Source organism: Trachinotus anak, unplaced genomic scaffold, assembly GCF_046630095.1.
Source record: "Trachinotus anak isolate AG129_WGS33_773 ecotype Australia unplaced genomic scaffold, CSIRO_AGI_Tana_v1 ptg000009l, whole genome shotgun sequence".
NCBI lineage: Eukaryota > Metazoa > Chordata > Actinopteri > Carangiformes > Carangidae > Trachinotus > Trachinotus anak.
In genome coordinates this window covers 2,648,474-2,660,723 of record NW_027273860.1, presented here as the reverse complement: position 1 = coordinate 2,660,723, position 12,250 = coordinate 2,648,474, and the positions used below count along the sequence as shown (strand labels likewise).

The 12,250-nt window shown below is 44.9% G+C and overlaps 1 protein-coding gene across 3 annotated transcripts in view; it reads right to left on the bottom strand.

Moving 5' to 3' along the window:
* LOC139625016 (disco-interacting protein 2 homolog C-like) overlaps positions 1–12,250 on the bottom strand; it is a 51,271-nt gene that overhangs the window by 13,181 nt on the left and 25,840 nt on the right. For all 3 annotated transcript variants that reach the window (XM_071484541.1, XM_071484542.1, XM_071484543.1), the window contains 17 exons: positions 11,527–11,650; positions 11,093–11,202; positions 10,181–10,283; positions 10,017–10,081; positions 9,710–9,803; positions 9,450–9,569; positions 8,126–8,240; positions 7,694–7,833; positions 6,230–6,366; positions 5,534–5,742; positions 3,915–4,029; positions 3,087–3,288; positions 2,834–2,934; positions 1,312–1,392; positions 705–828; positions 458–579; positions 224–335 (listed from right to left, as the gene is read on the bottom strand). In XM_071484541.1, coding sequence (XP_071340642.1) covers positions 224–335; positions 458–579; positions 705–828; positions 1,312–1,392; positions 2,834–2,934; positions 3,087–3,288; positions 3,915–4,029; positions 5,534–5,742; positions 6,230–6,366; positions 7,694–7,833; positions 8,126–8,240; positions 9,450–9,569; positions 9,710–9,803; positions 10,017–10,081; positions 10,181–10,283; positions 11,093–11,202; positions 11,527–11,650 — 2,074 coding nt within the window. The remainder of the gene's footprint in view (positions 1–223; positions 336–457; positions 580–704; positions 829–1,311; positions 1,393–2,833; positions 2,935–3,086; positions 3,289–3,914; positions 4,030–5,533; positions 5,743–6,229; positions 6,367–7,693; positions 7,834–8,125; positions 8,241–9,449; positions 9,570–9,709; positions 9,804–10,016; positions 10,082–10,180; positions 10,284–11,092; positions 11,203–11,526; positions 11,651–12,250) is intronic.

The following is a 12,250-nucleotide window of genomic DNA, read 5'->3' as shown; positions in this document are numbered from 1 at the left end:
TTCTATTTCTATCACTTCATTTCGTCTACTGACGCTAGCATGCTAGCCTGCTAGCCCCGGCCCGGCCTGTCTTACAACACTAGTTTCCAATTTGCTCAGAGGGTGATTTATAAGCTCAACAATGGCTGCTCCTGGAAGGAAACCACATATAGCACCTTTAAAGGTTTAAGTGAGGGTTTGACATGTTGTTGCGGTCAGAGTCAGAGTGAGGGTCGCTCAGTACCAGTGTCCAGGACAGGAGGCCAGTTCCTGATGTCCACGGTGGCCATGGCCTCCTTGGAGCGCAGCAGCTTACAGATGACCGCCGTGGTCATCACACAGGCTGAGTGACTAACCTGGAGAGAGGAGATCGTGTCATTTAAAGCTTCTTTTCTCTGTTTGTCTTTTACCCCGTTTATCTGTACAAACAAGGGCGGAAATAAGGATTTGGTTAGATGTCGAGAGGAAAAGCCCTGACCTCGACGATCATCTTGACAGTGGGCAGGGTGGTGGAGATGTTCTGAGGGTGAGGGGGCCGCACCGTGATGGGGACGCAGCCGGCGTACAGGCAGCCGTAGAAGGCTGCGATCAGGTCTATACCTGCAGGAGGCACAGACACAGAGGGAGGGGGGGGGCAGAGGTGTGAGCGTTCAAACGTTTGAGAGTGAGACTGTGCGTCATCGTCATCATCATCATCATCATCGTCATCGCCGTCGTCGTCTGACCTGGTGGGTAGACCAGAGCAACGTGGTCTCCTTCCTGCAGCCCCCCTCTCTCCATCAGCAGAGCAGCCACTCGCTCGGCCCGTTTGTGCAGCTGCAGACAGGTGAGAGAGCTGGACACCGCCCCCTGGGGGAGGGGAGGGGAGGGAGGGGGGGAGGGGGGGAGGGGAGGGAGGGGGGGAGGGGCAGAGAGCGGGAAAACAGGGAGGAGAGACGGGTGTTAAAATCACAACAGGACGTGTAAACCACATAGTGAGATTCTGATTAACTCTCAGTATTTCTGGGAAAAAATAATTCAGTGTTTAGTGGAAAAATCCTGAACACAGCTTCACAACAAATAAAAATAAAACATTTTGACGTCAAACACAGTTAAACTCATTTACCACAGATCCTCTGCACTGTGTCTAATTTATTATTATCATTCAGATGTTTTACTCTGTCTCTTCTCTAATTAAAAGTTGTTCAGTTCTCTGGTTTTGCAGGTTATCATGTGTAAAATCTTTAATTATCTTAAACTGGGAATTCTTTGTGGAATTTCTTGTGAAAAATCACTTTTGATGACAGTATTTGTACGTTTACACAGGAACATGTGGCGACTGTGTGTCATTACCCGGGAGCTGAGCAGGGTGTAGAGGACATGGTCTGGTGTGGTCTGAGCTCTCCACTGCAAAACCTCGGACAGGAACAGGAACTGAAACACACAACATTCAGACCGGAGGTTTTTACAAACGTGATTTCTTAACCACAGACTGTCTCTTTCCTCCCTGTGCTTCCTGTTTTCAGGCTGAGGTGAATAAAAACTGAATCTTACATGAATCTTTCTGATCGGGGTCAGACATTTGTGCATTTCTCCCAGAATTTTCCTCTAACATCAGCACATCATGTGAAACTGCAAACCACACTCGAGACATAAAACTCCGCTGTAGTCAATACTGGAGCCACAGCAGGTGTAAATAAATCCTCAGTCTTTACCATCAAATAAATTCCACGTCAGTGTCATTAAAGTGGCTTTAATCGATATCACAGACTGAGAGATTCCAGATCAGGTGAGAAACAACCTGCTGATGCCACAAACAAATGAATGTGAGGTTCAGTTTCACTGATGCAGCAGCTGAAGCATTTTCCTCTTCAGTGATTGGCCTGTTCAGAGAGTTCATCAGCTGATTATGATCCTAAATCAACTGGAGCTTCAAGACAATCTGTTCTTAAAGCTCCACACAGTCTAAAGGTAGATGTCCATGTGTTTTTTGATTATAAAGCAGGTCTAGGTTCTATATTAATACTGTGAAAGTATCAAAGCCTCAGTCCACAGAGAAATGCACACAGCCTGTATTCAGAAACTGAGCCTTAAAACCAGCCGTCAGGACTTCTGGAACTTTGTGATGTCACAACAAAAGCCCCGCCCACCTGGATCCACCATCCAAACCTTGCAGGATTCGGTTTCTCTGAGTGTTTACCTGAAATCTGCTATATTTTTATTGGATCTCTCAGAAAACAGTCAGCCAATCAGAAGAGATGCTCAGATCCTCTCCTCTGATTGGCTGACTGACCTGTTGTTACTAGAGCTCCAGAGAGAAGCCTGAGAGAGGAGATGTAAAACTACACTGAGATGGTTTTTGGTTCTTAAAACACAGAAGAAGAGTTAAATATGGAGCTTTAAGGAAAACAGCGTTGACCTTCACTTCACTCATCTCTGAAATTATTCATAACAACAAGACATCAAACATTTTCCTCAAGTGAGAGGAGGAGACATTCTCTGACAGAGTGTGAAACATCAATTATCAAAACCTGCTTTAATATTCATCACACGAAACATATTCACGTTTGTGTGTGTGATTGTTTGACCTCGTTTAGGGCTTCACCCAAATTCTCTGGTTTTGTCAGAGCAACAGATCTTCAGACCCAAAGATCTTCGGATCATCATGATATAAAACAGGGACAAGTAGAAAATCCTCACATCAGAGGCAGGAAGCAGAAAATGTTTCTGCTTGGAAAATTATTCAAGCTTTAATCCTGTTTTTAATTATTTGGCCACGATAATTAAGACACAGATGTATTTTATTTATCATTACATCACTAGCCTGGTATAAAGTCTGTGTGTGTGTGTGTGTGTGTGTGTGTGTGTGTCTCACCTGGTCGTTGTCGTCGGTTTGTCCCAAATCTCTGCCGCTGGCCTGAGCGATCCTCTTTCCTGACACCAGATTCCCCACCATCACAGAGGCAGGTCCGATCTCTGCAGCACACACACACACACACACACACACACACACACACACACACACACACACACACACACACACACACAGTATTGAGCTACAAACCAAGTCCATTTACAGTCCTCCACCCCCCCCCCTCCTCAGACAAAGCCAGGACCGAGCCCCTCACCTGGCTGTTTCTGCCGTGGTTTGGGCAGGTTGGTGACGCAGGTGTGGGGGCACATGAGGACGTTGCAGGGGTGCAGCCCCCCCTCCAGGTAGAGCTGCTTGATCTCTGACAGGTGGATGCCGCCCAGAGGAGTCTTGGGCAGCGTGTTGGCCGGGACCAGAGCGAGGCAGAACACACCCACCCCGTGGATACTGTCGATGGCCTGGGGGGGAAGAGGAAGGTGGGGTTTGTTTGTTTGTTTGTCAGCAGGATTAGACACATAACATAACAACATCACTTAATAAAAACACAAATACAGCTCAGATAATACTGACATCATCCTTTCACACAACAGGTAATAAAACCACACGACTGTTTTCCTTCAGGATTATAGACAAGAGATAAATGAAGCTACTGGCTGCAGGATCGTGCAGGATCGCGTAAGATTGTGTAAGATTGTGTAAGATTGTGTGGTCTTGGCAGAGGTGTGTATTTAACCTGAACTTTCAGTTTTGTCACCACTAAAGCGACGACACAGACAACAGAGGTGAAGCTGAGAGAATCTGCACATCATCAGCTGATACAACAGCAGCAGCACCTTTACCATTTAATCCAGTCCAGTATTCCAGCGATAATCTTAGAAACAGGCTGTTTTTAATGTCACAGTCATGTCATGCTAGTGTTTATCACTGAGCTGCTCCTGGACTGAAGAACACACAGTCAGTGTCTCACTTTGTGGAGAAGTCAAACTCTTCTCTGCTGCTGCTCCAATAAATAATAAAGATCCTTCCTGCTGCAGCGTCATCATCATCATCATCATCCCTCCACGGCGTGTCAGAGGCGACCTACCTGCAGGACGCGGCTCATCCACTGGAAGCTGTCCTCCTCCGTGGAGTCGGGCCTCTGCTCGGCCACGACCACGATCCTCTCGTCTCTGAGCACCGTCACCGAGAACACGGCAATCCTGCAGCGACAGAGTCGCAGACGTGAGTCAGTGCAGGTTGTTCCTGAGCATTAGAGCTCATCACATCGTTTTTACTGTTTTTTAAATGATTAATCAGTTAAAAGAGAAAATAATCAGCAGATTAATCAATAATAAAAACAACAGTAAGTGTCAGCCTCTAATCATGGCTCTTATGCTAATCTGACAGTTGCTCTGTAAATATCAAAATTAAATCAGTCATTCTTCACTGATTTGAGGCTCTTTCCTGCCCAAAAATACGAAATTAGATGTGAGCAGAGAAATGCTTCCCCTGCAGCCGGGAGAGAGTGACAGGCAGGTTTTTATTTAACAGCATCAGATGAGTCATTCAGTGAAATCTGCCTCAAGTGTAACCCTGACAACATTTCATCAGCCCGGGTTTCAGCGGAGAGCTTTGGAGTCCTGCTCTGATTTTAAAGATGCTGCTTTCAAAATCTCCTCCACCATGAAAATGATCAAACGAGACAGAGAATAACTACGAGGGATTTTTGAGGTTTACCACAACGATACCGACCCACTGTTCGTAATAATGTGTCATAGCAAATATCACACACATGAGCTTAGACCCTGAACTTTTTTGGTTAAAAGAGCTTCAGAAAAATAAAGAAGTTGACACCAGTCAGAAGAAAAGTGTCGGCAGCAGTTAGTGGAGACACAAAGAGCTTCAGATTTAAAATGTGACTCCTGTAGCTCCTCAGGTTTTAAAACACCAGGAGGCTGAAACAGGTCTGACAAAGAGGCTCATCTGTTTTCAGACGGAGGCTCCACTGCAGCTGGATCACAACTGCTCTCCTGCTCAGGTTCAGAGGGAACTAACACATTCAGACAGCCAGGGATTCATACGTCATAACCTCAGGAACCTCTAACACTGTGTCAGCTACTGCCAGTTACAAGCTGACAAACAAAATGAGCAAATAAAAGATGACGGTTGTGACCCGTCTGCTAGTCTCTGATTCTGGTCTCAGACTCCTCATCCGAGTCTGGGTCTGACTGAGGCTCCAACATGAGGCTGAGTCTCTCTGATGTTTCACCTGGAGACCTGGAGCAAGCAGGTGGTGGGCAGGGCTTAAGGCCTGATCCAGGAAGTAAGTGAGGAAGTATGTGCAGTCTAACCCTTAAACCTTCACCCCGCCTCCTTCACATTTCATCATCATCATCAAACCTACAATAAAAACATCTTCATCCAAAATAGATTTGCTCCATTTCTTCATGTTTGAACTTCAGGATTTTTGTGCAGCTGCTTTAAAAAGCTCCTGAAGACGTCATCAGACTCTGTCAGGTGAAAGACACAATTCAACTTCTCTCTATTACTGATTCTGGATTCATCCACTGTTGCTCTGCTTTATTAGATTCATTATGAGCAGGGGCTACAGCTCGTTCATCAGTGTGACAGTAAATGTGCTGGGGTCGTACGTCTGGCTGGTTTTCAGCTGCTGTCGCTGGGACAACGTTAAAAAAACTGTGACGTCACATGAGACACACCCACCTGCCTCTGTAGACAAACTTCATTGGCTCCACCGCCAGCGCCGTGGCAACGATGTCGTCGGCGTTGTGCCTCCGCCCGCTCACCATAATGAGCCCGTCCATCTTGCCGGTGATGAAGACGAGGCCGCCGGGGCCGATGAAGCCCAGCAGGCCGGTGCGCACGAAGGCGTACTCGCTGATCAGCCCCCCGCTGGAGCTCACCGGGTAAACCTGCAAACACACACACACACACAGAGGAGTTCAGCTGCAGAGTCTCCATGGCAACCAGCCAGCGCTAGAGCTGCACAATACAGCCGAGATCAGATATGGCAGTATTTTTAACTCCGGACTTTTATATGGATAATGTCACAGTGCTGGTCTTAATGAAGTGGGCAGGCAGGAGCTGTGGAGGAATCTCTGTCTCTCTCTCTGTCTAATCAGCATTTAACACACCAGAGGATGACATTTAAGATAGTTCACAATGTTACACGGGTTAATATCAGAGATAATGTCACAGATCATCACTGCAGAGTCGTCTTTGATGTGTTATTACAAACAAACAGGACGTTGGCTCTTCCACAGAGATGCGACACTTTAAAACCTGACAGGCAGGTTCCAGTAGAGCTGAAAACCCCAATGTGTTCCTCGAAGAACCGTTCCCTTAAAAGTGAACTGCATCATGTGGTGTCGGAGAGAAGATCTCTGCAGGCCGCCTCACCTCGAAGGTGTTCTTGGTCATGCCGGTGAGGCCGTAGTAGGAGGTGCCCGTGGCGATGGAGCAGACGCAGAGCTCGCCGATCTCGTCTGTCTGACAGAGCTGAGGGACGCCCTCCGGTTTCACCACACACACCAGGCCTGAGTGAACGACACACACACACACACACACACACAAAGAGAGAGAGAAGAGGGAAACGCAGGATTAACACCCTCTCAGTTTCCTTGAATAAACCTGTTCCTGATCCCAGCAGAACCATTATTCACTCCCACTGCTTCAGCTTCAAGTAGGTTGTTCTAACCCAGTTATAATGTCTACTTCAGTCTGTGTCGCACCAAAGCCAGGTTACTTCATAACTGAGTTAGAAACAGAATCGATCTGAAAACAGTTTATTGTCTTTTTACTGTGTTCCTGATCAGTTTCCTGTGACTCAGCGATAAATCTGCAGCTTTAAACCTGACGCTCTTTCAGAATAAAAGCTCCTCACTCATGAAAGGGTCGAGGGGAGAAGGAACAGCTCGGTTAAAGCTGACAGATTAATCTGAGCCTCCTCGGTTGGTGCAGCAGGTGTAGTTCCTGCGGTGAACACTGGGTGGGGTGAGTGCATGCGAAAGCTCAAAGTTGGCTACTGATGTTTGAGGAGCTGTGGTTTGATCAGCCGGGTTTACACCTCCCCTCCTGCAGATTACTGCCGTCCTGGTGGATTACAGGAGACGGACCTGCACCACATCCTGTGTGGATTCTGTTCAAAGTACAGTCACTCATCACACGTGTCTCATTTCCATTGTGATCATCTGTATTTTTCTCCTCACAATAATCAACAACAGCTGAAGCCACAAACACAACAGCTCACTGACATCTTCATATTCCCCATCCCTCCCCTCCACCCCCAAAGGAAACACACACAGAAAAATGATTTATATGTGTGAATATATATAGAAAACAAAGCAGTGACTGAGCTGTGGCTGACAGGAACATCATGATGAATCTAAGAAATATCCACAGGGGCTCTGCACCTGAAATTGTCCAGATTTATTATGGTCACTTCTAGAAAAGCTTTTAGACAAGATGATGAAAAATACAACTGAGTCTCTTTAAAGGTAAAAATTCAGCTGCTTGGTCCAGGAACATCCCAATACTTGGAGGAGATTCATTTTTCCAAAATATAAGTATGCATTTTTTAGGAAAGTATGTTATTGCTATTAATATTCAGATTTTTTTTTTATCTAGATGGAAATTTAGTGTTTTGTTTAGTAAATAGACACAAAGGTTTAAATCACGTTTTATTTTAAAGCTGATGTAGTGAAGGAGTGAAATGAATTGTGTGAGAAACACAACACAACAAGGACAAAATACACAAAATACAAGACAAGGGTTACAGAGTGTTACAGTGAAAATAGCTCAGGTGACTGTGTGTGTTTTATCGCTCACACACAGAAACACACACACACACAGAAACACACATACCTCCCGGTGTGACGGTGCCCACGTCCTGCACGGTGAGGACTGAGAGACGCTCCTCTGTGTCCACCCTGACGACCCCGTAGGTCAGACCCTGCATTGACAGGACGCCTCGGCCCGGAGGCTGGCTGCTGTCCTCCACTGGCCTGGACACACACACACACAGTAGTGACCCACGGATGCTTCTATTAATACTTCTTCTATTCATGTTTCCATGTGTTTCTGACTGTGTGAATTTGCACATGTTGTGTTACATGACACTGTTGTTCAGCAGCTTCACAATAAGTGTAAACAAACAGGAGCTGGATGATGTCAGAGCTGCAGGAACAAACCTTGAGTTTGCATTTAAATGGAAAAATGATCTTTTTTTAAATGGAGTCTGGTCTTTGCTGAAACTGAGAACTTGATGTGGGATGTGTAGTGTTATTTTGTGTTTACCTCCTGATGGCCACGGTGAGGGCCTCGGGGGAACTGGCGCAGGGACAGATGACCTCGGCTCTGAGGCCTTTGGTCTGAAAGACGTTGAGGAAGGCGTCGCAGGAGGAGATGGACCCTGACAGACACACACACAGACACAAACTGTCACAACTGTTGGTGTCGAGCTTCTTTTACACAAACTCCTGACGTGTGTAGAGATTAAACGCCATAGGATGAAGGTGGTGGATTAAAAAACAGAGAGCTGCTGCCTGTTTGTTTCTGCTGAACTTACATTATCCCAACTTGATGGTGCGTTGAAGGACGTTCCAACATTAATGATGTAAGAGTTGGCGGCTAAAAACTGACCATGTATTGTAAGAAAGTCAAACCAGAGCTGAGAGCAGAGTGAGTACCACAAACTACTCGTATTTCACTGTTTCTGCAGTTACATTTATTTTTTATTCGGAGGATTTAATACTTTGTTTTCTGAAGTCTTCCTGAAGCTGTTTCACCATCATCTATGATTGTTTTTCCAGCTGCTCATCTACTTCCTCACTACTGTACAGAGGAAAACAGTGTTTAAATAGTGTTTTGTAGTTTTTTTTTTGCAGCTTTCGATCGTTTCCCACTGTCTTCATCAGTAAGTGAGGTATATTCAGTACGATGATGTACACACTCAAAACCTGCTTGAAATCAGACTTTAATACAGAACTGAGCACAGCTCTGGAAGATATTTGACATTTCTCAATTCCTCAGTCACCAAAACGTCTTTTGACACTTTGCCTCATGAAATTTGACGTTAAATGTTTTTCTATAAACCAGTTTTCTCTGTTTCAACGTCCTCAGAAGACCTGTCTGAAACCTGACCTCAGGAAGTCCAGTCTGGAGGCTTTCCTGGTTAAATTAAGGTTAAATACAAATTTTAAAAAATGATTTTAATCTTTCCTTAAATATAAGACGGACTCTGATATCAGAGAGTGTTTAAAAAAAGACAAACCGATTCCGTTTTAAAGCTGAACTGAGCTGAGCCCACAGGCTGAGTGGAGAACAGGATAAAGAACTTGTTGTGGTTAACAGTGAAGTAAACATGTAATCTGCAGCTGCATCACTTCCTGGTTTCTACGGTTACATCTCAGTCGTTTTCACTCCAGTTGGGTTAAAAACCATTTATTGTGCCAAATGTGCGTAGTCGGACACGTCCTGCTCTATTCCTGTGAAGTGACCCAGTTTCCCGCCTTCCCAAGAGAGTCCATCCATTTCCCTGACATTCTCTATCTCTAACGCTCCTCTTTAAACTCGCCCGGTGGTGAGAGAGCGCCGCCGCGGGGGCTGAGCGCGACCTTACAGGGGTTTGATCCGTCGGCCACCAGCAGCATGCGCAGCGAGCTCAGGTTGATGTCCTTCTGGTCTTTGTGGGCCACCAGAGCCCAGTGCATGTCTCTGGACTTCACACAGGCTACCTTAGCTGCAGACACACACACACACACACACACACACACACACACACACACACACACGGAGACAAATTAGCATTTAATCTGTGTGACAGACAGGTGAATGGAGTAGATTGACTGAGCTGAGTGACAGGTGGAGTGTGTGTCTGACCTTTGTACTGGCAGACTTTCTGGATCCACGACAGAGGGTTGACCTTCATCAGCGAGTAGGGCACGCTGATCACGTGCATCATGTTCATCACACTCTGCACACACACACACACACACAGACACACACACACACATAATGAGATGATATTTAAAGCTGGAGCCACTGTTTCACATTTCTACCATGTGTCCAACTCATCACAGTATCAAAATACAGGATTTCACATCATTCAGAGACATCGTTCGTTAAACTGACTTTTAATTTGACGGGGTGCAGAACAAACAGGAAGTGAGCTGAGCCTGTATCTTACCGTGAGGATGCCGTGCCACAGCCCCACGTCCTTCTTAAAGTCAAGAACGTTCACGATGGTCTCGGCTGCAGACACAGAGGGACAGAAAAGAGCTCAATTATTAAATTGTGACCTAGACACCGAGCCGTCTGTGTGTGTGTGTGTGTGTGTGTGTGTGTGCATACCCTCGGTGTAGCTGCAGGACTGGGTGAGAGCCTGGCAGTGTGTGAGCAGAGCGATCCTCGTCACTGTGACTCCCAACACACTGCCGTCCTTGCAGGTTTTATACTGAGAGGAAAACAACAGACGGGTGAGAGCAGCCTCTTGGTATCTGTCGTCCTCACAGTCACAACAGACTGAGGAAGGTTTGTTCGCTTATTTCAGAATTCAAATGAAGCTAATTTAACCAAAGTCATTTAAAAAGTTGCATAAACTAAGATTAACTGAACATTAAGATCTGATAAATAAAAATCTCAAAAAATGAAGTAACTGAACTGTGAGAAACGTTGAGTTTTAGGGCTGCAACTAACTAACTTGGTTTGTCGGAGCCACAGAACAAAACTATTCACTGTACAATGATATAAAACAGAGAGAAGAACATGTCTGACATTTAAAAAACGACTTTAATTGATTATTAAATAGCTGCTGATTCATTTTTTTTCATTTGATAAATTGATTAAAAGCTGCAACAAACAGTTATTTTCATTATTGATTCATGAGTCGATTATTCTACAAAAACCCAGAACATTTCAAACAGAACTAAATGTTCCAGAGTCCAAGGACACGTCAACAAAGATTCAGTTTACTAAAATAAAAATGAGACAAACAGCGAAACATCACAAAGTTTGAACCAGGTTCTGATGTGTTTGTCTTGAACAATTGATCGACTAATCCATTTATCAACTTGTGATTCCAGCTCTAGTGTAAGTTCAGTTACTTCAAAATGATGCTGTTCATTAAATATTCTTAAGGCCTTATGAAACTGAAGTTACGGAGGAGTTGAACATTTTGGGAAAAGCTTTTCACTGTGAGGAAGAGACTTATATTCACTGTGTGTGTGTGTGTGTGTGTGTGTGTGTGTGTGTGTGTCAGCTGACCTCTATGTAAGCAGTGTCGTTGTTAGCATCTTTGATGTGAGGGAACCAGTCTCTGGGAGGTTTGGAGAGATGCTTGGACTCTGTTACAAACCACAGCAACTTGGGCCAACCTGGAGAGAGAGAGAGAGAGAGAGAGAGAGAGAGAGAGAGAGAGAGATGAAGATTTACACTCAGCTGTTTGTCTTCTCTCCAAACTAATGAGTGAACAGAAGAACCAGAGAAAATCTCAGTCTCATGTTTTTATAAACGTCAGTGAAATGATTTAATGTCACAAACAGCAGTTTCCTCCTGGTTCAGGCTCCATCAGCAGGAACCTGCGTCGTCTTTCTGTTTCTAAACTCGCCTCCTGCTCGTGTTCTCACGCCCGCCCCTCCCCCGCTGGGAAACCACGAGGCCTTCACCATCCAGCCATGATTGATGATCTTCACTCTCACCTTTGAACTGAGGGATCTCTCCTGTTGCGCTCTTGGGCAGACCCTTATGGCAGGCGTCGCTGGTCAGCGCCACGGTAACGCCACAGCTGCCCAACAGGAATCCAATCTGCTGGCTGCCGGCATCCTATTGGACGACACAGACGGAGACAACGATAAGTAAATCCAAAAAGACAAACTGACTCTTCTTCAGTTTGCTGCTTCTGATGGATGAATAGAAAGAACTGGACACAGTGAAAACCACATGAATGTGATTCCCTCAGTTTTCACTTCACTAAAAAAACAGATCATTTCCTGAAATAGTGAAACACGTTTTAGCTGTTTTAAAGAGGTTGTGTATGTATGACACAAAAGGAGCTCTGCTCACTAACCACCTGTAAAACACTCAAACTTTTATAAATAAATCTAAGATTTAGTACATTTATGCACAAGAAGTTTAAAGAGTCTTATAAGTCAGATTATAGTAGGTTCACAGTAAAATAAAATAAAAATGAAGTGTGTTCAAAATCCTGTATTTTCTAATAAATTCAGGAATTTATTATTTTACATTTAACTTAGTGTTTTCTTTCATTTAAGACGTTAACTGTGGTTCTGTGATGTTTACATGAGAAGTTATTAAGTAAGAGGAGGAAACAGACACAAAACTTCCTCTACAGAAACATCACACACACACACACACACACAGAGCACAGGTGTGGGTAACAGAGGTGGTGTTTGCTGCTCTGTT